We start from the raw sequence: 26,503 nt of genomic DNA on the forward strand, positions 1-26,503 counted from the left end.
TTTTATCATAATACACTATTTTCTCCTCAGTATCAGACACTGTGTCTTCATATTGGTCATTCTGCAATGTGTAAATTCTATACGGTTTTTTATTTCAGGTATTTCTTTTCTTTTCTTTTTTTTTGGTACCGGGGATCAAACTCAGGTCTTCTGCTTGCAAGGAAGGCGGCGGAACCACTGAGCTAAATCCCCGGCCCTTGCTTAAATTCTTTTATTGGTACGTTTTAGGTGTACAGCACATTTACATTTATCATTGGGTGCTTGTACCTGAACATGATGTATCTTGGTTCTTATTTTTTCCCCATTACTTGTGTACCCTTCACCCCCTCCACCCTTCCCTATTTACATAGACTTTGCTTCCATTTTTTTCTTTTCTCATAATTTTTCCATTCCCTTCTTTCCTATCCTCTTCCCCTCCCACTTCCCTACCCCTTTGGACCTTTTCTTCTATTTCAAATTATCAGTTACTCGTTTTCAACATTTTAATCCTTATTTACACTTTCAGTTTCTCACTAGAGAAACTATTCGGTATTTACACTTGTGTGTTCTATTTATTTCACTTAAGAGTGTGGCCTCAGTATGCATCCATTTAGCTATAAATGTCTCTAGTTTCTCATTCTTTATGGCTGAGTCATACTCCATTTTATAAAAAAAAAAAACACCACATCTTCTTTATCCAGTTTCCAGTTGATAGGCACTTGGACTGTTTCTGAGCTTTAGCTATTACGAACTGTGCCGCTATAAACATGGGTACACATATATCACTGTGGTATGATTCTTTTAATTCTTTTGGGAAGATACCCAGCAGGGGAATAGCTGGGTCAAATGGGACCTCTAGCCCTAGTTCTTTGAGGTATCTCCATGCTGATTTCCATGGTGATTGCACCAGTCTGCACTCCCATCAACAATGGAGAAGGGTTCCTTTCTCCCCACACCCCCACCAGCATTTGTTATTGGTTGATTTCTTGATAGCAGCCATTCTTTCTGGAGTGAGGTGGAATCTCAGCGTTGTTTTCATCTGCATCTCTCAAATGACCAGTGGTGTTGAACATTTTTTCATGTATTTATTTGCTGCTATTACTTCTTTGTTTGAGAAATGTCTGTTCATTTCAGATGCCCTTTTTTGAACTGGGTCTTTGAATTTGGGGGGTCTGATTTTTTTCAGTTCTTTATGTATTCTAGATAGTAGTCCTTTGTCTGAGGTACAGCTGCTAAAAATTTTTTCCCAGATTGTAGGTTGTCTCTTAGCTCTGTTGATGGTTTCTCTTGCAGTGTAGAAGCTTTTTAATGAGATGAGATCCCACTTGTTGATTCTTTGTGCTAGTTCCCGTGCTACTGAGGTTTTGTTCATAAAGTCTTTTCCTATGCCAATGTCTTCAAGAGTTCTACCTAACTTATCTTCCAGCAAGTTTAGTGTTTCTGTTTTAATATGTAGATCTTTAATCCACTTCAATCTTAGTTTAGTGCATGGTGATAGGTATGGGTCTAGTTTTAATCTTTGGCAGGTTGAAATCCAGTTTTCCCAACACCATTGATTAAATAGGCTATCTTTCCTCCAATGAGGGTGGTTGGCTCCTTTGTCAAAGATCAGGTGGCTGAGTATGTCTGGAGTTGTTTTTGCGTCTTCTGATCTATTCCACTGATCCTCGGGTCTGTTTCTTTCCCAGTACCATGCTGTTTTTTGTTTGTTTGTTTTTATCACAGTAGCTTGGTAGTGTAGTTTCAAGTTGGGGATTGTGATACCCCCAGCCATGTCTCTGTTGCCTAGAATTGCTTTTGCTATTCTACGTCTCTTCTGGTTGCAAATGAATTTTTGAATTGTTTTCTCTACTTCTGTGAAGTATGTTGTTGGAATTTCAATTGGCATTGCATTAAATCTATATAGTAGTTTTGGAAGTATGGCCATTTTCACTATATTGGTTCTTCCTATGCAGGAACAAGGGATGTCTTTCCATTTTCCTATATCCCGCTTAATCTCCTTTTTCAGAAAGCTGTAGTTTTCAGTGTAGAGGTCTTTTGCTTCCTTTGTTCGATTGATTCCTAAATATTTCTCTCTTTTTGGTGCTATCATAAAAGGAATTGTTTCCCTAATTTCTCTCTCAGTGAGTCTGCTATTTGTGTATAAGAAAGCTATTGTTTTTTGAGAGTTGACCTTGTATCCACCTACTCTACTGAACCTGTCAATTAAGTCTAGAAGTCTTTTGGTGAAGTTTTTTGGGTCTTCCATGTAAAGTATCATATCATCAGCTAATAATGACAGTTTAACTTCTTCCTTTCCTATCTGTATTCCTTTTATTTCTTTCTCTTTTCTAATTGCTGTGGCTAATGTTTCCAGAACTATATTGAACAGGAGTGGTGATAGTGGGCATCCTTGTCTTGTTCTTGATTTTAGCATGAAAGTTTTGTTTTTGACCATTTAGTATGATGTTGGCTATTGTTTTTTCATAGATAGCCTTAATCAGGTTGAGATAAAGACCTTCTATTCCAGTTTTCTGTAGGGTTTTTATCATGAATGGGAGTTGGATTTTGTCAAGTGCTTTTTCTGCATCTATTGAGAAGATCATAAGGTTTTTGTCCTTGACTCTGTTAATATAATGTATTATATTTATTGATTTACGAATGTTGAACCGTTCTTACATCCCTGTAGATAAATCCGACTTGGTCACGGTGTATGATCTTCTTGATGACCCTCTGTATTCTGTTTGCCAGTATCTTGTTGAGGACTTTTGCATCTATGTTCAATAGGGAGATTGGCCTGTAGTTCTTTTTGGGTTGGGTCTTTCCCTGTTTTGGGAATCAAAGTAACACTTGCTTCCAGGCATAAATTTGGAAGCCTTGGTTACCTTTCGATTTCCTTGATGAGTTTAAAGAGTAATGGTGATAGTTTTTCTTTAAATGTCTTGTAGAATTCAGCAGTGAAGCCATTAGGACCTGGGCTTTTCTTTGTTGGTAAATTTTTTACATTTTCAATTTCACTCATTGTAATTGGTGTGTTTAGAATTTCTATATCTTCATTTCACTTGGGCAATTCATATGTACCTAGGAATCTGTGCATTTCTTCTGTTTTCCATTTTATTAGAGTACAGGTTCCGAAGTACGTATTGATGATCCTCTGGATTTCTGCTGGGTCTGTTGTGTCTTCACCTTTTTCATTCTTAATTGCATGGATTTGAGCCTTTTCTTTCCTTTTTTTCATAAGATTGGCTAAAGGTTTATTGATTTTATTCTTTGGAAAAACCAACTCTTTGATTCATTGATTTTTTTGTATCATTCTCTTAGTCTCCATTGCATTGATTTCTGCTCTGACCTTTGTAATTTCCTCTTGTATGAGCTTTGAGTTTCTTATCCTCTTCTTTTTCTCAGAGCTTCAGGTTCTGCATTAGGTTATTTATCTGAGTTCTGTTTTCCTAATATGGGGATTCACTGCTATGAATTTCCCACATAGAACTACTTTCATTGTGTCCCATAGATTACTGTATGTTGTACTGGCATTATCATTTACTTGTAGAAACTGTCTAATATCTTCTTTAATTTCCTCTGTGACCCATTGGTTGTTCAAGAGGGTGTTATTCAATTTCCATGTGTTTGTGGGAGTTTTGTGGCTTCTGATGTTATTGACCTCCAATTTTATTGCACTATGGTCTGATAATATACAGGGAGTAACTTCAATTATTTTACATTTACTTCAACATATCCTATGAGCTAGCATGTGGTCTTATTTTGGAGAATGACCTGAGTGCAGCTAAAAAGAATGTGTATTCTGATTTTGTGAGGTGGAACACTCTGTAAACATCTATTAAGTCCATTTATTCAATAGCTTGGGTCAGTTCTAGAATTTCGTGGTTAACTTTTTTGTCTAGATGATCTGTCTATTTGTGATAGTGGGGTATTGAGGTCCCCCACTACAATTGTATTAGTGCTTATTTGATTTTTCATGTCCATTAATATTTGTTTTGTATAGTTGGGGGCATTCGTATTTGGTGCATACATATTTATGATTGTCATCTCTTCCTCTTAGATTGTTCCCTTTCCAAGGATGTAGTGACCGTCTTTGTCTCTCTTAATTAGTTTTAGTTTAAAATCTACTTTGTCTGCAAATAAGATTGCTATCCCAGATTGCTATCCCTTCTTTTTTGTGGGTTCCTGTCATGTGGAGGACTGGTGGCTTCCCTCTGTTGGGCTTCGTGGAATTGTGACCTTCATTTTCTTTTTCTAGGATATTGCATAAAATTGTTTGGAGTGCTGGTTTGGTGTTCATGAAATTTCTCAGGTGTTCTTTGTCGTGAAAGTATCTAATTTCCTCATTGATTTTGAAAGATAATTTTTCCGGATACAACAGTTTAGGTTGGAAGTTATTTTCTTTTAGGGCTTGAAATACTTCACTCCAGGCTCTCCTTGATTTGAGGGTTTGTGTTTTGAAGTCTGCCGTGATTCTGATGGGCTTTCCTTTGTAAGTGATTTGTTTCTTTTCTCTAACTGCCTGTAGGCTTTTGCTCTTCTGTTGGGTTTCTGGAATCTTGACTATTGTATGTCTAGGTGTAGATTTCTTTTGATCATGGCTAGTTGGAGTTCTATATGCCTCACTTATCTGTATGTCCAATTCTGCCCCTCTGTCTGGGAAGGTTTCTTCTATTACTTATGTGAACAGCTTTTTTATGTCAAGTGTACTTTCTCGCTTTTTAGAGGACTCCTATCAGTCTTATGTTATTCTTCTTTGCATCATCTAGCAACTGCTGGCTTGATTTCTCATGGTCCCTTACTATTTTGAAGAGTTCTCTGTTTTCATGGTCCTTAACTGCAATCCTGTCTTCTATATCTGATATTCTTTCTTCAGATTCCCTTAATCTGCTGTGTATACTTTCAATGGAGTTTTTAATATGCTGAATATCTCTTTGAATGTGTTTCATGGTTTCCATTTCTTTCTTATGCTGGGCATTCATGGCTCCAGCACGTTTCTGAGCTCATCTATTTTTTTAATCTGTTTCTGTTCTAGAGCCTCTAATCATGCCTTTCTCTCTGCTCACCATCTCTGTAGTTATCTGGGAGATTATTTCTCCTTTGAATTTTTCTAGAGCTTCATTCATCTGTTTTGTTACTTCCTGTGCTATCAGTTCAGGGTGTCCAGGTGGTTGATTACCAGACTTTTCCACCACATTTCCCCCAGGATTTGCCTTTTGTGGGGTAGAAGTCTGAGTCTGTGCCTTGCTTAAATGTCTTCTTATTTTTGTTCTTGGTTTAATTCCTGGGTTAATACTTTGAACTTGCTTATTGTAAGTACCTTTGTTGATGTATTTAGAATGATTGCTTCTCAGAGTTGTCTTCCAGATATAGCTGGTCTTTAGGTTTTGAGTCTCTAATGGCTCTGAGGCTATCTTATTTTCATTATATCAGGAAGGATAACTGATTAGATCAATCACAACATCTTAGCCCCATTGATACAATCAGCAACACCATAGCATCGAGTACCTCTTAGAAAATGACAATTTGTGGTACTTATTAGTCTATCCCCTTTAACTGTGTGAATTAAATCAAAATCAAGGACCAACCCAACATGTGTGTATAGTGAATAAACTCTTCAGTATAGCAACTTTATCCTTCAGGATGGGGAGTTAGAAGGAGTTGGGGAGGGAGGGATAGGTAGATAGATGGATAGGGGAAGGTTAGCATTGAGGCCAGAGGACACAGGTGAGAAAAGGAAAAAGAGAAGAAAAGAAAAAGAAGAAATACAAATTAGGACCAGAAGAGGAACACAAAGAGAGATGAAGAACAGTGTGGGACAGCAAGGGAGCAAGGCAGAGACAGAGAGAAAGAAAAGTGTAAAGAAAGAAAAAAGAAAAAGAAAAATTTGAAAGTAGTAGAAAAGGAATTAAAAATAAGGGCAAAAAAATAGTGATAATTTTGAAAATAACAAATAAAAGATAGAAATGAAGGGCCTCCTTCAGGGTATGTCTCTGCCATCACAATATACATTGTGGGCAGCAGTGTGCAGTTATAATTTAATGAGTCTCAGTAAGCCAGTCACAGACCAGTGAGATTCAGGCAGATTTCTGGCTGCAAGTCCCAAGTTGAGCTCCCTGTCCTCCTGCAGGGTTGAACTCTGCAAGGCTCTATTGCAGATTCCAGCTGCCTTTTCCCTGAAGATAGTCCAGGTTCTGATGGCAGGTGATGACCCCTCCAACTTACCAAGTATGGTGGTCTGGTGTGCCTTTATTGCAGAGATTCTCTTCACTTTTCCAGTAGGCTTCAGTTTTCATCAGGGAGCCTGAGAGAGGCCCTCTCTCCGTTGTTCACTTCTGCAGCTCAGGACAGTGGCCTTTATGTCTACCTGTACCTCTGTAGTGTGGAGCCAGGTAGGTGCAAAGCCAAGAGACCAGAGAGGGTTTTGTTGCAGTCGCCAGCTTGGTTATGCTGGCAGTTGGTGGGCATGCCCGGGGGTCCTCACCCTCTGGCTGGTTGCAGGTGGGCGTGACCTATCTCAGGTATTTCTGTCTGGCATCTTTTCAAGGATTCCATATTCTTGTTGAATCTGTCATTGAAATTTTGAACTGTTTTGGTTAGCTCATCCAGTTTTTTCCCTATTTCCCTGAAATTCACCTCAGGCATATTGAGTAAAATTGCTGTGAACTTTTGGATCATTTCCTCTTTGAATTCATCTATTTTTTTGTCCCTTCTATGAACTTTTCATAGATTTCTGCTACCTGGTATTTGTTTTCTTCTCCCTTTGTGACCTCTTGCTCTGCCTTGGGAGAGTTGGGTTTGGAGGTCTATTTCCTTGCTTCCCTATTCTCCTGTATGTATCTGTGTGTGTATGTAATTTATATATGTCCCCCTCTTTTTTCCCATCCTTTTTTGGACGTGTCACTGCAAGTTGGGGACAATTTGTGGCTTATATAGAAATTTTTGGTAGGATGTTGCCACCCTGTGAATAATTTTCAGCTTTGTATGTCCAATGCTAGCATTTACTCCTTCTGTTATTTACTTTAAGTCCCTATTTTTTGCCAGAAGTATCACTTCTGGTAATGACTGCATCCACAGATTCAATCTTACATCATTTTTATCTGATAGTCTTTACAGTTACACTTACCCGCTTTGTCTGTTCTCTATGCACAGTAAGAGAGTTTATTATTTGTGGTTGTTCTGCAGTGAGTATGTGAGGTAGGGAAGGGAGAAGGGGAGGTGGTTGTTTGAGGAGTGTTAGACACCGAGAGGGAGATTTGAGGGGGGAATAGTAGCAGATTAGAAGAAAAGGTTGATGTGGGGACTGATTTTATTGGAGTACTTTTAGTTGAGTTGAAGGGTTAGTATTGAGAGTTGTCAGAGGATATTTTGTAGGGGCAAAGGCAAGATATAGGAGAAAGAGGATTTACTTTATGATTGAGGAAAGGTATGTGGTTGTCAGAACCTGCTGATAAGGAGGACAATAAGCTACTAAGTAAGATATGGAAGAGTCAAAGGCTTAGAATGGGGAGAATAGAGGTATTATACTAGTAAAGATAGGAGTAACTGCCTGGGAGCTAAGTAGAAGGAATTTTAAAACTTGGGAGGAGTTATTTACATTTGGAAGAAGAATCAAATATATTAATAATATTGTTTTGGGGATTATGAGGTGAAGAAACCAGATGAGCTGAGACAAGGGAGAGAACCTAGACACCTATTAAATCAGAGCCAGTGGAAGAACAAGTATATAAAAGTAATGACCTAACAAACAGGAAACCATAAAAGAATATAACATGTCCCCACATTACTAAATAAATCAAGATATATCTAATAGGAACACAAATATTCTAGTGAGACGTTGCATATGTGATTCCCAAGTAGCTTCTTTGCTGGAGAGTCTTGAGTGCTCATACCCCAATAACTCCTCTGATCTCTCCACCACACTACTGAAGCTAACTCAGAATCAGGACTTCTTTCTGCCAGATTGCAGCATTCTTGCAGAGTCTGATCCAGTCTGAGTTCTTGGTTAGGAACTCTTGCTCTCCCTCTCCCTGGGTGTGATGGTGAATTCGGCAGATAGGTTCACTGGCACAAAATTGTCCACTGAGTTAGGATTATTTCTATGCAATCAAATCAGCTACAGTAGTAACAGGCTAATCTGTTACAGTGGTATCTGTTAGGGCTAGGTGAAAAATATCATACCATGAGACCCTGTTTTGCATCTCCTTTCAGCCTAAAAAGAAATCCACAGTTATAATATAAGCATCATAACAACCCAAGTCTTGACTTAATTAATGTGCACTAAATGCAATGGCTGTGTCTCCTCTAATGGTGAAAAATAGCCTTAAACAGTAAATTTATAGAATCAATTATCTAAAGCCCAGGGGATTGGGGACAAGGTAATACCAGAGTGGGGGAGAGAAGAGGAAAAAAATTTTTTTGAGTCCTCTGCTTGGTAGGCAGGAGGAAATGGGGGTGGGGGAAGCCTAATGATGGTAAGGATATGTTATATATATGTTATATATTTAGAAGGGAATAACAAGGAAAACTGGGTACAAAATTGGTAGTGAGGAATGGGGGTAGGAAAAAATCCTATGACTGATGCAAATATTAGGGAAAAAGTTAAAGTGAGACAAATGAAAAAGAGGAGAGGAAAGAAAAGAAAAATTGAATAATATAGAAAAGAAAAAAGTCAGACAGAAATATGGATAAAAGCAGGGATACGAAGGGATATGGGAGAATTCCCTTACCCTGTATAAATTATATTGCGAGAAAAAAGTCAAGAGGAAGAGAAGCACACATACACAGACACACTCCAAAGAATAAAGGATAAAATAATGCAATAGAAGTGTGGTAGAGGCCAGGGATTTAGCTCAGTGGTTCTGGCACCTGCCTCACAAACACAAGGTCCTCAGTTCAATCCCCAGTAAAAACAAAACAAAACAAAACAAAAAAACACAAATAATTAAAAAAAAATTTTAAAGAAAGTAAAAATTAAAAATTAATAAATAGGGGCCGGGGATGTAGCTCAGTGGTTCTTGTGCCTGCCACGAAAGCACAAGGTCCTGAGTTCAATCTCCGGTACCAAAAACAAACAAACAAACATGAATAAATAATATAATCAAATAAAGAATATAAAAGAAAGTTTTTTGTCTTTTTGGATTCATGCCTCTTTTCCTTAGCCTGGAGTTAAGGGGCAGAGCCCAGACCAGGACATTTCTCTGTACACACTGGAAGTCTAACATGGTAGTCCACCCCCAGAACACTGCTAGGGTGTAGAGATCTGCTTACAGTGGGAACACAGTGCCAATGTGAGCTTCCAATACTGTGTAACCAGGCTGAACCTGGCCTCTGACTGCCTGAGCTGGGTCTGTGTTTACCAGCCTCTTTCTTTCAGCAGGATCCCTCGCCGGTCTGCTCTCCCAACTGCCGGTGTCCCATGGCTGTCCTTCCCTCATCCACTGTGGGAACTTGGCAGTGTAAAGCAACTAAGGAGCTGCTCTGGAGCCCAGGTTCAGACACTCAGCCCTTCCCCGCCAGCTCTTGCTCTGCCAATTGTGGCTGCAAGCCCTTTACCAAGGCCACTCACCAACTGTTAAGTGTGGAAGGCCACTCTGGAAGCAGTGTCCCACATTTTCCTTGCTGGTTCCAACTGCTGATGATTCTTTTGGTCCCAATGCAGTTCTCTGGTTCTTTGTGAGCAAAAAAGTTGGTAGTTTTAGTTTTCCTCCCAGCTGACAGTGGCACTGAGAGGTCTCTTCTCCAAGGTGTGATCTATTGCTTCTGATAATAGGTGATAAACCTATTTTCTTCTCTTCTGACAGTTCCCTCATGCTTCCCCAGTAACCTCCACTCACTTTGGTTCCTCTCCAACATACTATTTTCAGGATTCTAGATACTTTGTCCTGGAGAAGCTGAGTTGCTAGCACTCACTGGTCTGCCATTTTGGGACCTCCATCACTGAGTGTGCAGGATGTGGGTATAGATTAAATTTTAAATACCCTAGAGAGTATCTTCTCTGGTTATTCTAAGGATGTTTTAAAAAGAATTCTGTGACAAGTTCTGAGATTTCTAGCTTTTAAAAAAAGTTTGTTTGGGGGTTTTTTTGGGGTTTTTTTGTACTAGGGATCAAACTCGGGTCCTTGCGCTTGCGCAGCAGGCGGTGAAACCACTACGCTAAATCCCCGGCCCTAAAAAAAAGTTTTAAAGCCTAAAATTTAAAAGTCTAAATTTTAGCAAATCTTATTCTATACTTAGTAAATTTAAATACGTAGTCTCCTCTCATGTCTCTGTTTTCTATTACATGTTTCCAGAACACTGACAGAATTTCATTCCCAGGTGCATTTAAAACAGTGGCAAAGTTTTTTTCATTTTGTTTTATTGGATCTTGGGTTTTAAAAATAATGATGACTTTGTCCTCTAAACTGGGACACTTAGGATAAAAGGTTAGTTTTTACTCCTCTAATTAATACTTTTTAAATTCAGTTTGTGAAAATGGTTACATTTATTAAATTTCATGACAGTGAAAACAGTAGAACAAAATCTGTGGTTAAATATCTTTGGAAAAAAATAACTTTGCCAATGTGTAAGTATGAAATTCCTAACAGAAAAGTAAGGTGTTATGATAGAACTTAAAGTACTAGCTTGTTTCTGTACCTGTAGATCATCTTGAAAGACAGATACCTTTATGACCATTGTTTGTTAATACTAAATGTTGGGGACTGTTTTTCAATCCTACTAAGATTTCATAGGGATCATTTCTTTCATCTCTAATCAGAAGTAGCATTACTTTTTTTCAGAAATGTCTTTTCTTATGTCTGTAGTCACCAAACCATTCCCATTTAATTCTTTAATTTTTTCTTAAAGGTAATTTTGGCATAGAGATGTTGACCAAACTATGCAGTTCTGTGCTTGGGTGAAAGAGGAAGGAAAGGAAAGGAAAAAGAAAATGATAGTGTATGAAGGAAAGTATGCAAGGGCCAGCTGACATGTGGGATCTCCCTGACAAGGTGGTTTTATTGTCCATGCTGGGGAGAGGGCAAAAAGAGAACAGACAGGTATCAGTCCAGCTGCTCTAGGTAGAGTGGGAACTCCTGCTGCTCTGCTCCACTGAGGTCAGTGTTTCTCTGGCTGGGTGCCATGTATTTCTTCCTATGCTTAAGCCTGATATAAATGTGAAGTGCCACACACTCATCAAAAAAGTTGGCTCCTAAACTAAGCCGTAACTGTTCTTTTCATCATAGACTCTTTCTCTAGAGAGAAAACAAATATTAAAGCCATGACATAGAGTGACTCACTGCTAACATTGCTTTTTGACGTTTTTGGAAATTTTTAAGAAATGTTTGACTTTACTAAGTTGGTGAATAAAACTTGAAATTTCTTGTTCATTTCAGAACTTCACTATACAGTATAACCTATACAAATAGTCAATGTTAACAGTATTTTCAACTTTATAAAAAAGTCAAGTTTAAGTGGTTGGCAATTCTTCTAAAATAGTTTATAAAATGTTGTGTGTATTGTGCTTTTTTGTGGAAGAGGCTTTATAACTTTTATCAAATTCTCAGTAAATCCTCAAAAAAGGTTAAAGCCACCATGCTAATTTTTTGTTCTAAGGAATATTTTTTGAACTGGTGAATGGATTGACTTTTTTGTGGGGGGAGGATCAGGGATCGAACTTGGGACCTTGTGTTTGAGAGGCACGCGCCTGAACCACTGAGCTAAATCCCTGGCCCTGGATTGACTTTTAACATATCCTCAATTAATACAAATTATTTTACAGAAAACATTAGCTAGTTTTTATTCTCCAATTCCCCTCAGAGAAGGAAGATTAGAACTTGAATTGCTGCCGAATTAGGTTTGAGGTTAAGGATTTTCCAGGCTGTTTTGTGGAACTTTGAAATAAGGCTCTGAAGAACTTGTGGATCTCTTTCATTTAATAGCTTTAAAAATAGGATGGGCACTACCTCTGTGCATGCATATTATCTTGAAATAAATGAGTACTGAAGATAGCATTTAATCAAATTCCATGATTCTATAGATTATACAAAATTTTGTTTCTTTTGAAGATTATTTGATAGTTAATTTTTCAAGAAATTATGAGACAGGCCCGGGGATTTAGCACAGTGGTGCTGCACCTGCCTCACAAGTGCAAAGTCCTGAGTTTGATTCCCGGTCCCAGGGTGGGGGTGTGAGGGATGACCATAAGACTAATTGTAATATTTGCGAATATATTGACACTAAACTGAATTTCTTCCCCCTTTTCCTGAAATTTTCTGTTATAGATGCCATTTTTCCGGAATTAGGGTAGAAGAGTTAAAGGAGGGAAAATATTTAAAAAGGTAGTGAGGGATGAGTGTGTTGCTCAGTAGTATAGTACATGCTTAGCATGCACAAGGCTCTGGGTTCAGTCCCCAGCACTAAAAATAAATAAAAAGGTGATGAGATGACTTCCAGGCCACCTTACCGTTATGTGTAAGTATAAATCTAGCTTTGTCACAGATAGTACAGCTGAGTTAGGGTTTGCCCTCATCTTGTTAGAAATTTGGAAGAACAAGAATATCCCCTCGTTGTTTGAAGTTGTAATTGCTCTCTGTTAAGTTCATGGATCTCGATCATTTTGAGTCCAGAACTGTCCCGTATCTTTAAGTTGCTTTATGCCAAAGAATAAAGCTATGGCAGACCAAAAACATATCCTCTTGAGGACAGATGACAGAATTGTCTGTATAGTTCTTTCCTATTTTTTAGATTACCTTGACTGTACCTAGCTTATTTTATGGAGAATTAATGAGAGCAGTCACTGAACTTGATGTATTTAAAAAGATACTTAGCTGAGGATTTAGCTCAGTGCACCGCGCCTGCCTCACAAGTGCAAGGTCCTGAGTTCGATCCCTAGTACCAATAAAAAAATAAAAAGATATTTACTCTGAACAGTGACAATCTTAGGCATCTTAAATGTAAGTATATATCTAAAAATTGAAGTAATTGTAATGAAAATGCTGTGAAACCAATTATACCTTTCCTTAAGACTATTACTTAGAACTTTGGTTTCATTCACTATATAGTAGTTCACTTAATCATAAAGCAAATTCTATTCATCAATTTATGTAACTGAAACCTGAATTTAATATGACTTACTAAATTTTCTTTTATAGAGTTTGGATTCTGACAAGCCTGTAGAACCAGTGAAAAGATCTCCTCTTCACCAGGAAACAAACATGGCCAATTTTTCTTACCGTTTCTCCATATACAACTTGAATGGTAAGATATAATTAGGTAAAGTATACAGTAGTATATTAATATATAATGTAGGGACAATGCCATAATTTCAAAATGTATATGCATAACTTCAAAATGCATAATTTGACTGAGTTCTCTATTTCTTGATTTGTGCATATTACTAAATCAGATTGTCACAGAAAAGAGCAAACTGGACCATAATATAGTTTTCTTTTATTTTTTAATGGTTGACAAAGTACATACTCAAGTGGGACCTCATAGCAAATTTAATTGCATTGTTGTTTTCTCATTGGGTTAAAGTCCAATGAATTATTTATTAGTAATTGCATAATTAGCACTCATGGCCAAATAATGTACTCTACCTAGTCAGCTTTATAGTATTTGGAATTAACATTCCTGTATTTGTTTTTTAGACTTTGACTTCTCTTTTTATGCCCTTCGCTCTTTTGATATTAACATCTCTACCCAACCATTAAGCATACTAATAATAGCTTATTAAAACCTATGGTTGGGCCAGGGATTAAGCTGAGTGGTTCTGCGCCTGCCTCTCAAGTGCAAGGTCCCAAGTTCAATCCCCTGTACCAAAAACCCCTAAAAAAAAAAAAAAAAAGCCCTATGATTAAAACATTTCATGGGGGATGTGGTTAAGGCCATGGAATAATATAGTATTAAGTTTTTGTAGTATTTTTGTCTTCAAATTCATAATTTTATTTTCATTTATTGATTACTAGTGATCATAAAAGATGCTTCTAAAGATTTCTCAGAATTTAAAACAAATGAAAAACTGTTAGAAGCATTTTATTTAATTGGCTTTTAGGCCCAGTTGGATGAATTCTTTTGCTTCTTCCCCTACATTTAACTGATTCATAATAAAATGTGTAAATTGTGATTACATGTGTTCCAGAAATATGTGTTGTTCTTTGCAGAAGCTCTGAATCAAGGAGAGACTGTGGATCTGGACGCATTGATGGCAGATCTTTGCTCAATAGAGCAGGAGCTCAGCAGTATTGGTTCAGGAAGTAGTAAGCGACAAATCACAGAAACAAAAGCTACTCAGAAGTTACCTGCTAGCCGACATCCATCAAAACATGGCACCTTGAAAGGACTATCTTCTTCGTCTAATAGGATAGCTAAACCTTCCCATGCTAACTATTCCCTGGATGACATCACTGCACAGTTAGAACAGGCCTCCTTGAGCATGGACGAGGCTGCTCAGCAGTCTGTACTGGAAGACACTAAGCCGATAGTAACTAATCAGCACCGAAGAACTGCATCTGCGGGCACGGTGAGCGATGCTGAAGTGCACTCTATTAGTAACTCCTCTCGTTCTAGCATCACTTCTGCAGCCTCCAGTATGGACTCTTTGGATATTGATAAAGTGACACGCCCTCAGGAACTGGATTTAACACATCAGGCACAGTCAATTACTGAGGTAAATAGATGGAACTTTTTTCTTTTATTATTTTAGTATTAAAATAAGAGGAAATGATTTTTAAAAGAATGTAATTTTAATTAACTTTGTTGGTTCTGAATTTAAAATTTTTCAGAAATACTTTTGATCTAAGTTTTAAAATCAGACTACAGAAGGAATATATCAGCATATATAGTGGTGTAACAAAGATGATTTAGAAAAGATTTAGTTTCTCCTTTTATTTTTTTTGACTTTCTGGAAGTCTTTGAATTAACATCAGTTATTTCAGATGGTTTAAAAATTGAAATGTGATTTGCAAAGCCATTAATTGCTATTAAGCCAATAATAATTGCTTTTTAATGTACATTTTAAAATGAGAACATAAGAACAGCACTTATATCCTCATTGTAGTCCTTTAAGATTCTGGGTTTCAAGCTGAATGTGGTGGTGCACACCTGTAATCTCAACACTCCGAAGCCTGAGGCAGGAGCATCATCGTGAGTTTGAGGCTAACTTGGGCTACATAGTTTGTTCAAGACCAGCTTGAACTACATAGCAAGAGTTTGTCTAACCCCCCCCCCAAAAAAAAAAAATAGGTATTAGTTTTCAGAGTTTACACTGTTTTGTCACCAGAGTCAGTGTGGAATAGTAAAAAGAGCTACTGGGCTCAGAAATCTTGGTTATGAATTTTTTCTTTGCCATTAAGAAGACAGCAATTTTATTGTAGAGTAGCACCAAGAAAGGAGAAAATGGGGCAAAATAAAGTCAGCTTTTTTAGTGAGCTTGTGTTTACATAATTTAATTAGTACAATAGAGTAAAAGAATATTTATGAATAATCAGTAGTAATAGAAAATGTAAAACATTTTCTAAGGAATTTAGAATTACAGGGAAATTTTAAATTTGTACTTATTTAACTGTTGATTTTTTTCTCTCCAATTGATTTAATTATTTAGATTAACTTGTATTAGTAACTTTTGTTACTCATGAGCTTTGGTTCTGTGGAGTACAAAAGAAACATTAAATCAGTGTTTGATTTTATTGCAAAGAATTTTATTGCAAAGGAAGTCAGCAAATCATATCACTCTCAAAAAGTTTAATTTATTTAAAATTCAACTTTACCTAAGTGATATATATTCTATAGAGAGCTTAAAAACTGCTTTTTGCTTTCATTGCTACTTACTGTTCATGGAACCTAAACAAGTTATTTAACCTCTCCAAATGTCAATTTCTCATAAGAAAAATGGAGTTAGTACTGTTTGATCTGCCTTCCTTATAAGATAGTTCAAAGAATCATATCAGTCTAAAAAATAGAAGAAACTTGGCTTCTACTTTATGACACTTGAGAATTATGTTTTGCACCAGCTACTTAGTATGTGTCTCTGTGTCTTTCAGATATACCTGCTGAGGTTTGACCAGTACTTTATTAGAGATGTATGCTCCTCATCATTCTGTCTTGTATATTAATGTGACTTCCTTCCCATCATAGATTATTCTGAGTTGGGACAAGGTGTCTGAGGATAGATTTATGAGCTAATCAATAAGGCTGTTCTGGTGTGTGTGTGTGTGTGTGTGTGTGTGTGTGTGTGTATGTCTGTGTGACTATATATCTGTCTAACTGTAAAATATACTCATAAAAGTTCAAATGATATAAGGACAAATGAAATGAAAGGTCCCTGCCTCTTAGCAAACACACTTCAAATGATATATAATGATATACATGGGCAAGGATACCAGTATTTGATAGTATAATGTTTCATACACTTAACTTTTGTTAATATACACTTAAGGTTTGGTGAATGTCTTAGTCACTGTCTCATCGTTGAGATACAATACCTGACATCTGCAACTTAAAGGAGGATGGTTTTATTTTGGCTCACTGTTTTCATCCATGGTTACCTCCCTCTAAGGCAGAAACAAGATGGCAGAGGGTGGCATGGTGGAGAAAAGGTATTCAAACCATGGCAGCTAGGAAACAGAGAAGGCAGGAGCCAGGTACGAGAATGCACTCTTGCAGGCCATACCCCCAGTGACCCACTTCCTAACAGCACACTGGGGTACTGAATTTATTAATGCTTGAATCCACTGATGAGTATAGTGTCCCCATGATCTGATCATATTTCAAACATGAGACTTTTGGGGGACACTTTAGATCTAAGCTGTTTAACAGTAAGTAAACCAGGAATAAAACAGAAACAGTCTAAAACCTTTATCTAGCCTATTCTTTTACCTTGCCCAAAGGTAAAAGAAAAATGTTTTAACAAGCTTAGTATTTGCTTCGGTATGTCTTTTTCTGGTTCTACTCTGTTCTAATCCAAATCATGTAAATTGGGACAAGCTCAATAGATCCCAAACCCAAGCATCAAATTGTTCTTAAAACAATACAGTTTTCAAAAATTTAGTTTTTTATGCATATTCCATGAAGTACTTAGAGAAGTAAAGAGTCAAATAGTTCTGAGTTCAAAAAACTGCACGTATCATATTCTGCTCCCAGAGGTAAACACTTTTTATCCTTTCATCTGGTTTTTATGATATTTACTCCCATATCATTAAATCCACACTTACGTCATTATTTCTTGAATTTTTTTCTCAGTGTTTGTATTATCTGCTGCCTTCTCATTCTGGGAGATGAGGATGTAACAGTCTTTATAGACCACTCCTTCACTTCTTGCCTCCTGTTTCTCCATCCTTTCAGTGTTTTCTTGGAGTTTGTACAGTGCATATGTTATAATGACTAAGTACTTGCAGTTTGCAGCTGAACTCTATAGTCTTAACTATATTTTCTCTCTGGAACATCACTGCTTTTTCTGAAATTCATAATTATCTTTACATTTTAAAAATACTTGATTTTCTTTATACTGTACTTATCACTATTTTAACTCTAAACTTTCAGCTAATTATCTCATTTGGCTTAAAACGAGTTATTTTGTTAATTTCATCTTACTAATTTTTTAAATTTCTACATGGGATTATTTCATAAGTCTTTTCTCTCAGGCTGGTGACCTACTGCAAGGAAGATTCTTCAGTCCCCTGCATGGGGCTTATACCTGGCTGCCTGCGTCTAAGGGGCAATAAGGCTTAGACGTGGGAGAGGACCTTGTGCTCATGTTCATCATTTTTTAACTTCATGTGATCCTTGTAGGTCAGGGTTTCTTAGCCATCAGCCTTACTAACATTTTGGGCTTGATGGTTTTCTATAGTGAACAGCTGGCCTCTGCTTTATAGGATGTTTAGCAGCACCCCTGGCCTCTACTCTGTAGGTGCCAGTGTAGCAACCAAAACTATCTGCGGTAAATAATAGTGACTCTTCTTCCTGCCTTCATCTTGCTGAGAGCCACCAGAGATTGGCACAATATACTTCCACATTACAAAGAGTGTGTATTTCGTTCCTACCCTTTTCGTTCCTGGATTTTGTCAAAATACTGAGCTTCCAAGCACTTCTCATGTGCTATTTCATTTAAGCCTCACCATTCATCATATTATTTCTTTGATAGGTGGATTATTCCATCCAAGCCAAGAGGAAAGAGATTAAGTAGGTCAAGTGACTGAGAAGTCTGTATTTGAATTCTGAGGCTGCAACTGCTTATTGATTTTCATCAAAATCCTAAAGCATGTTTGTGAAAAAAATGATTATTTCTTGAATGCTAAAAAGTATTTTAGGCTGGGGATTTAGCTCAGTGGTGCCGTGCCTGCCTAGCAAGCACAAGGTCCTGACTTCAATCCCCAGCACGAAAGAAAAAAATTTTTTTAGCATAAAAAGTCTCTATGGATGCACACAAAAACCAATTGTAGAATAATTTCAGTATTCTTTTGAAATTCATCAGCAACAGTGATCATTTGCTAGTTTTTGAAAATTAGAATTCATTGACTGGGGATTTAGCTCAGTGGTTCTGCAGCCTGCTTCACAAGCACAAGGTCCTGAGTTTGATCCCTGGTACCAGGGGAAAAAAAAATTAGAATTCATTGTAGTTAAAATAAATTCTAACAAAGTCTGTTTCTCATCCCATGTGAAATTATTTTGCATTTCATTTACTCATTATGGATTATTCATGTTAATGTTTCACTAAGAAAACAGTTTATATATTTAAGTGATAAATGTATGTTATAAATTTTCTGTAAAATAGGATTTACAGATTAAAGGTTAATGCTAAATGTACCTTCTTTTTTTCTTTTTTGGTACTGGGGATCAAACTTGGGACCTTGTGCTTGTGAGACAGGTGATGGAACCACTTAGCTAAATCCTCGGCCCTGCCTTCATTTTTTTTCTGGTGACAGTAAACTTAATTATTCCTTTGAATTTGGAATTTTACATATGAAAATATATTTTAAAGCTATTACTGTAGTTTATAGCAGTTTTCAAAGGTTTTGCTGAATATTTTTTTTTCCCCATTAAGTTTATTGGTTCATTTTAGGTATAAAATACAGTTGGGATCATTGTACCATTCATCATTGGGATCATTGTACCATTACATGAGTATCTTGGTTCTTATTTGTTTCCCCTTCCCCTCTTCCACCCTTCCCTATTTGCAAAGACTTTGTTTCCATTTTTTTCCTTTTCACTTCTTTCCTTTCCCCTACCCCTCCCACTTCCGCTGCTCCTTTAGACCTTTGCTTCCTATTACACAATATCAGTTATACATTTTAAAACTTACAATATCAAGATCTAGGAGACTAAGATTTTTCAGAATTTAAAAGGATATAGAAAGCATATTACAAAAATCTTTTTTGAAATAAATTTGAGCACATCTAAGAAGTACCTTGGAAGACAAATTAATGAAACTTAACTCTGGAGGAAATATAAAATTTGAATAGCACCTATTAAAGAAAGTATATTCCTAGCTTGAAAACCTACCTATATGACAACAGGCTCATATACATTTTAACTGATAAATTATATCAAATAATTAAAGCAGAAAAAAGAAGGAACACTTCTCCCCTCATTTTAGGAAATCAACATTGTGCTAATCCTAAAACTGGATAAAGATAATAGAAAAAAGTATGAACATAGATAGAAATTTGTTTAACAAAACAAACTATTAGAAGTCAGATCTGGCAGGATGTAGAAAGTGGTTCTATTATAGGGATGGCAGTGTTGGTACAGCATTGGAAGATCCACCCCCAAAAGTCATCATTTTAACAAAGGAAAGGAAAAAAGCCATATGATCCTGTCACTAGTTGGAGAAAAAGTATTGGACTAAATTCTACAGCTGTTCATGGTAAAAGCTATCAGGAGTCTAGAAGTAGAACAGAACCTTCTCAACGGATTAAAGACATGTACTCCATACTTCCAGCAAAACCGCCTTATATGAATGGAGAAGATACAATGCTTTCTCCTTAAGGTAGGGAACAAGGGCAGATATGCCTACTCTTCATCTGTCCATTAAACTTTGAAACCTAGACCCAAACCAAAATAGTCTGTCAATAAAATGAATAAAATTAGGATAGGATTGGCAAGGTAGAAGTAAAATCTTTATATACAGATGAAATGATCATCTACAGAGAGAATACTAAGAAATCTCTAGGAGGCCCTAGAACTTGTATTTGAATTTAGCAGGATTAGAAAATATAACATATATATAAAAATTCAGGTCTAGGTATACTTGCTATAAATGAAGAATTGGATATTGAAATTTAAAAGTTATGTAGGAGTACAAAGGACCTAGAAAAGGAAAAAGGAAAAGAAAAAAAAAAACAGTGTTGGAAGACATTTAGTACCAAATTTTAAGACTTCTTCTAAAGCTACAGTATTCAAGGCAGTGTTGATGTAAGGAAAGACATATAGATCATTGGAATAAAGCAGAAAATCTAGAAATAGAACCACACATATATGGTCCACTGAGTTTTGAAAGATTATTTAACATTAACATTTTATATAACATAAACTCAACTTAAGAGCAGAGGAAAAGATAGTGTTTTCAGCAAATGGCACTAGAACACCTGGTATCCATATATAAAAAATTAATCTCAACCCTTTATTTCCATACATAAAAATAACTTGAAAGGATCTATGAATCTAAATATGAAAGCCCAAAAGTATAAAACTTTAAGAAGAAATTGTAAGGGAAAATGTTTATGAATTTAGGGTAGACAAGAATTTCCTAGGATAAAAAAAACATGATGTATAAAAGAAAAAAATTGATAAATGAGATTCCATCAAAATTTATAACTTTAAATGACATCATTAAAATGAAAAGTAGTCCTTAAACAGACCATATTTGTAATGCATGTAACCTATGACCAGAATATATAAAGAACTCTTACAGCTCATTAATAGACAACCCAATTAAAAAATAGACACAAGAAGATGATAAATAGCCAGTAAAGCACAAGGAAAGGTGTGCAACTCTAGAATCAGAAAAATACTAATCAGTACAATAACAAGATTGAATTATACACTCATTAGGGAGATGAAGTTAAGTTTTAAAAGAACAAATGTCAGCATAGGTGTGAACCAGTTAGAACTTTCTAATATTGCTAATGTGAATGTAAAATGATAAAACCATTTTGGAAAACAATATAGAAATTTCTTGTATTACTGTTAAGAACCAGTAGTCCTGTTCTTAAGTTTTTTTACTTGAGAGGAATGAAAACACATGTTCACAATACATTTGTACATACAAGTTGACTATCTCTTATCTGAAATTCTTGGGACCAGAGTGTTTCAGATTTTCACTTGAAATCCACTTGATCTGCAAAAAGGATAGCTACTCCTGCTTTTTTTTTCGGGTTCATGTCATATGGAGTATTGTTTTCCACCCTTTAACTTTCAGACCAAGAGTTTCTTTTTGAATTAAATGTGTTTCTTGTATGCAGCATATTGTTGGATTTTGCTTCTTGATCCATTCTGCCAGTCTGTTTATTTTGATCCGTGAATTGAGGCCGTTAACATTGATGGTTATAACTCATACATATTGACTTACCATTGTCATGACTTTTTCCGTTTGTTGGATTCTCCCCCTTTGTGTTTAATTTCTTGTCGCGCCCGATGGATTCATTCTGCTGGGCTTCCTGGGGTTGTGATCCTTGTTGTCTTTTCCTAGGACATTGTCTAAAATTTTTTGGAGTGCTGGTTTGGTATTCATGAAGTTCCTAAGGTGTTCTTTGTAATGAAAGTATCTTATTTCTCTTATCAATTTTGAAAGATAATTTTGCAGGGTAATCAATCTGGGTTGGAGGCTGCTTTTCTTTAGGGCTTGAAATACATCACTCCAAGCTCTTCTTGCCTTGAGCGTTTGCATTGAGAAGTCTGCTGTAATTCTGATGGGCTTTCCTTTGTACATGATTTGTTTCTTTTCTCTAACTGCTCGTAGAATTTTGTTCTCCTTTTGGGTTTCTGGAATCTTAACAATTATAGGCCTATGTGTAGATTTTTTTTTTTATCAAGGCTAGTTGGAGTCCTATATGCCTCACTTATCTGTATGTCCAGTTCTTTTCTCCTGCTTAGGAAGTTTTCTGCCATCACTTCTGTGAACAGTTTTTTTATGTCATCTGCACTCCTGTTTCTTCATTGACTCCAGTCAGTCTTATGTTATTCTTCTTTGTATCATCTAGCAGCTGGTGGATTGATTTCTCGTGTTCCCTTACAATTCTAAAGCAGTTTTTCTTTTCCTGGTCACTAATTGCAATCTTATCTTCTATATCTGAGATTCTGTCCTCACATTGGCTCATTCTGCTGCATAGACTTTCAGTGGAGTTTTCAATCTCCTGGAAATTTGTTTGCAACTGTTTTATGGATTCCATTTGTTTCCTATGTTGGGATTCCATCATGTTCCTCAGTTCCTCTCTAGATTTATTAATCATGCCTTGCACTATGAGCACAATCTCTGTTGTTATCTGAGAAATTATTTCTGATTTCATTTCTTCCAGATCCTCTTTTGTTGCCAGTTCAAGGATTCCAGGTGATTGAGTATCAGAGTGTTCCATCTCGTTTCCCTTTGGGGTTGCTGTAGGTGATCTGGAAGTCTGGTTTTGAGATTTGTTTATGTCTTCTCACTTCGTTTGCTGCTTGAGCTCGTGCAGCTCACCTCTGTGCTGGCGGGGGTGGTATGGCTGCCCAGAAGCCTCCTCTTAGGCGCTGGGAGCAGCTCACCTCCTGTGTGCTGGCAGGGGTCAGTTTTGCTGTATATTAAGAAAACTTGATTTATTATATTATGATGGAAAAATTGCCTGATTGCACTATTAAAACAAAATTTATAGCCTCGCAAGCACAAGTACCTGAGTTTGATCTCCAGTACCAAAAAAACCAAAATTTATAACTCATATATAAACAATTTTTTAAAAATTGATGATGTGCAACACAGCATATCTTAGTTTCAATGAAACCCCAAGTTTCCTTCACCTTCTATGACTATTTCAAGAGCTAATTTGTGAAAAAATTTAGAGATGTTGTAAAGAAAAAGCGATTATATTTTGTAGCATTTGAAATGTGATCTCACTGGCATCAAGGCTCCAGATATTCATTTCTTACTTATTGTAGCTACTTTTCTCATAAAAATCTAGTCGTTTCATTTCACTGAAATTTATTCACATGTACCAACTTGGAATTGAATCCAGTTTCCTTGATCTAGTGAGGTTTAATACCAAAGGAATACCTGTCAAATGAAAGAAGAGGCTGAAGGTTTGGTGAAAGTCTGAGGAAAAGTGTAGTTCACATCACCTTTTTTCAGACACTCTCCCCTAGTCAACACTGGCGTATATGTCCTGATTCTTGGTGTATTTCTTGGAAATCTGTATGGTTTTTTTCTCTCCAAAAGTAAAAATGTACTTTTTTGATTTTCAGTCCATTTTGTTTTTCTGTTTTGTTTTGGGTTTATGGAGTACTAGTAAAGGACTTTTTAAAAACAAGAATAGAAATATATTCATCTGTTTTTAAAATTAATAGGGGCTATAAAATATAAAGGAAATGGTTTAAAGGGCATTTGAACATTAACTGACTATAATAGCCAGTAAAAGGAGAAGAATAAAGAAAAAAGTGGGGTACAAAATAATAAAAGCTGCTGTATTGCTTGTTCTGTTAATCATTATGCTCTGCATGTCTTAGTGTACTGACTCTGCACAACACCTTTGGAACAGGTACCAGTACCTCTATTTTACAGTTAGAAGAAGCTAAGGCAGAGAGTGCCTACATAACCTACACAAGGATTTGAACCCAAACAGTCTAGTTGAGCTCAAAGGAAGGGGAATCAAGAGTAGATCGTCCAGTGCTCACAGAGCCAAAGCTATGTACAGAACAACATGGGTAGGAGGAGAAAAGCCAGAAGTTTATGCAGTAACATCCCCATCTGGTGGTGTTTTAGTATACTTTTGAATATTTTAAGTTAAAATTTAACAACTCCAAATGAAATCAATTAAGGCTTAAATAAAATACAAATGAGGCCTAACATTTTCTATTCTTAGAGTAATATAATAAAATTATAATTTAATTTTTATAGAAACTTTTGGTGATAAATGCTGTTTTTTTATCTTCATTCCATACTTGAGGAAACAGGTTAAATAAGTCCAAAATCACATTGCTACTAAATGGCCTAGCTGGGCTTGAGTACAGGCACTCTAACCCCAGAATCTACATTCTTCACTGTCATGTTGTGCTTATTTTCAATGTAATACTTGTGAAAAATACATACACTAAAAATGAGTGTACATCTACTTTAGTGAAAGCATGGGCGCATAAACCTCTACTTCTTTTTCTAATTATAAACTAAAGTGTTTGCTGTCATGCAGAAGTGTTTTATTTGTAACCACTACTTTGGTACAAGACAATTTCTTGATAAAGATTTGACTCCTGGGTTTCTATTAACGCATTTCAATACATGTGCTTTCACTCTTATCCCAAGGATTCTGGCTTGCAAATGGTATTTCATTTAGCAGTGTAAACTTTTTGAAAGATCAGTAGAGAATGATAACCTTATAATGCAAATGAAAGTTTCAGAAAATGAGTAACTTTAGAACATTGGCCCTTATTTCATTTTTCCTACATGTTTTAAGTACAGCTTTTAGATGTATATAAGTAATGATAAAGAGTAGGTAAGATTGGATTTAGGAGGGCCGGGGATTTAGCTCAGCGGCATAGTGCCTGCCTGGCAAGTGCAAGGTCCTGAGTTTAATCCCCAGTACCAAAAAAAAGATTGGATTTGGGGTAAATAATGTGTTTGATAATAAACTGTTTACTTTGTAGAAATGGTACCTAGTTAACATTAAACTATATTCTGTAATCCAGTTTCATTTTTGTTAATGTGACAGCATAAGTTAACTTTAAATTTTTGTCTATCTCTATGCTATTTTGTCACTTCACATATTCATTTCTTACAAGGATGTGTTGAGCCTTAATAACCATAGGTTGTTCTGTCATACTGTTCAATCTGATACAGTTATCTTCTGTTGAATACTTTAGATTCAGATTTTTAAAAAATTTAACCAGTAAGTCTTTGGAAATATATAACGGGAACTTGTGCAGGGTTGAGTCCTGGGAAAACTATTTTTTTAAACTTATTTTGAAATAATGTTAAACTTTTTTTTTTTTTAAAGGGGATCAAACTCAGGACCTTGCACTTGCCAGGCAGGCACAGCGCCACTGAACTAAATACCCAGCCTGAAATAATGGTGAACTTCTGAAAACATGAAAAAATAATACAAAGAACTCAGGAAATTCATGGACCAGATTTACTAATTGTTAACATTTAGCCCGTTCTTTATCATTTATCATTCTTTTTAAGTACATATACATTTTTTTCTTCTGAACCATTTGCGAGTTGGTTGCATTTGTCATGTCCTTTTATCCTTTAATTAATACCTGAGTTTCTCTTTCTTAAAAACAAGGATATTGGCAGTATAGATTTAATAGGCCTCTTGTTAATCTAGTAATTGAAGCAGTGCTATAGAACATGTTTAATGAGAAAATATAGAGATGGAAAAGCAAAAACAGTCTTGATCTGACCTAGTGTGTGGCATGAACATTGTTCATATATTCATAAATATTTGAGTGCCTAGGCACTGCCCTGGGCTGTAAGGGATAAAACTGATCATAGCACACAGTGCCTTATGAAGTTAAACTCCCAGGGTATGAAATGAAGAAAAAGGTAACTTTGAAGATGAATTGCAGAATGCGTTACAACTCAAATGATGCAAGTTTTGAGGGATAAAGAATGCAGAGAATTAAGGAATTAGTAAGTGGCTAGGAAGTGAAGGAACTATATATATATAGCATGAATTGAGAAAATATGTAGCACAGAGGAGAAAATAATAGTCTAACAAGAGAAGGGGATCCAGAACATTTTTCTGTTCTACCTGTTATTGGCTGGTCTGGTTGAGTATCAAAGACTGAAGATATTAGAGGAGGAACTAGTGGGATCTGACAGGTGCTTAGCATTGAAGAGGGAAAATGGCTATTCACGTAGAATTGGAGGGGGAGGTGAAAAAATCTGGATTTAGTCATAAGGTATACTTTAGTGAAAAAGATCTTCATAATGGGTGTGATTTTTTTTTTTTTTTTTTTTTTTAGTAATTGAGAAAAGTATGGTTGTATGAAAGAGAGAGAAAAAGCTAGAAGCTTGTAGAGCATAGAAACTTAGAATAGGCATTAAAGGGATGATTTGGCTGAGTGAGGGGAAAAGACTGCATACTGGCAAGCAGTGCTCAAAGCCAACATGGGTTTACATTGGACACAATGTTTCTGTGTAGGTCTACCATACAGAATACTGTCCAGAAGTAGATTGAGGTTATTAAAAGTATTAAAGGTTAAGATCATCTGATTCTTATCTAATTTTTGCATAAAAGAATGAAACATTATTGCATGCAACTTTTCATTACTGTTTTGTTCATTTCCGTGATCTTTTTTCTCTTCCTGCATGATAAAGAAAGCTACCCTTTTCACTTCCTTTACCTTTCATTTTCTCCCTTCCTCCGTTTTCACAGCATGCTATTTC

General features: G+C 36.2%; 2 protein-coding genes across 5 annotated transcripts in view; one reads left to right on the forward strand and one right to left on the reverse strand.

The window, feature by feature from the left end:
• Raph1 (Ras association (RalGDS/AF-6) and pleckstrin homology domains 1) overlaps nucleotides 1-26,503 on the forward strand; it is a 127,135-nt gene that overhangs the window by 60,491 nt on the left and 40,141 nt on the right. For all 3 annotated transcript variants that reach the window (XM_021263579.2, XM_087205831.1, XM_021263580.2), the window contains exons 3-4: nucleotides 13,089-13,194; nucleotides 14,100-14,605. In XM_021263579.2, coding sequence (XP_021119238.2) covers nucleotides 13,089-13,194; nucleotides 14,100-14,605 — 612 coding nt within the window. The remainder of the gene's footprint in view (nucleotides 1-13,088; nucleotides 13,195-14,099; nucleotides 14,606-26,503) is intronic.
• Abi2 (abl interactor 2) overlaps nucleotides 1-26,503 on the reverse strand; it is a 163,824-nt gene continuing 137,321 nt past the window's right edge. For both annotated transcript variants that reach the window (XM_087205847.1, XM_087205838.1), the window contains one exon: nucleotides 1-26,503. This exon is cut by the window's right edge and continues 7,339 nt beyond it. The gene's annotated coding sequence lies outside the window, so the exon portion shown is untranslated.

Source organism: Heterocephalus glaber, unplaced genomic scaffold (genome assembly GCF_053883595.1).
Source record: "Heterocephalus glaber isolate CG9 unplaced genomic scaffold, H.glaber_assembly_v1.0 deba00000621, whole genome shotgun sequence".
NCBI lineage: Eukaryota > Metazoa > Chordata > Mammalia > Rodentia > Bathyergidae > Heterocephalus > Heterocephalus glaber.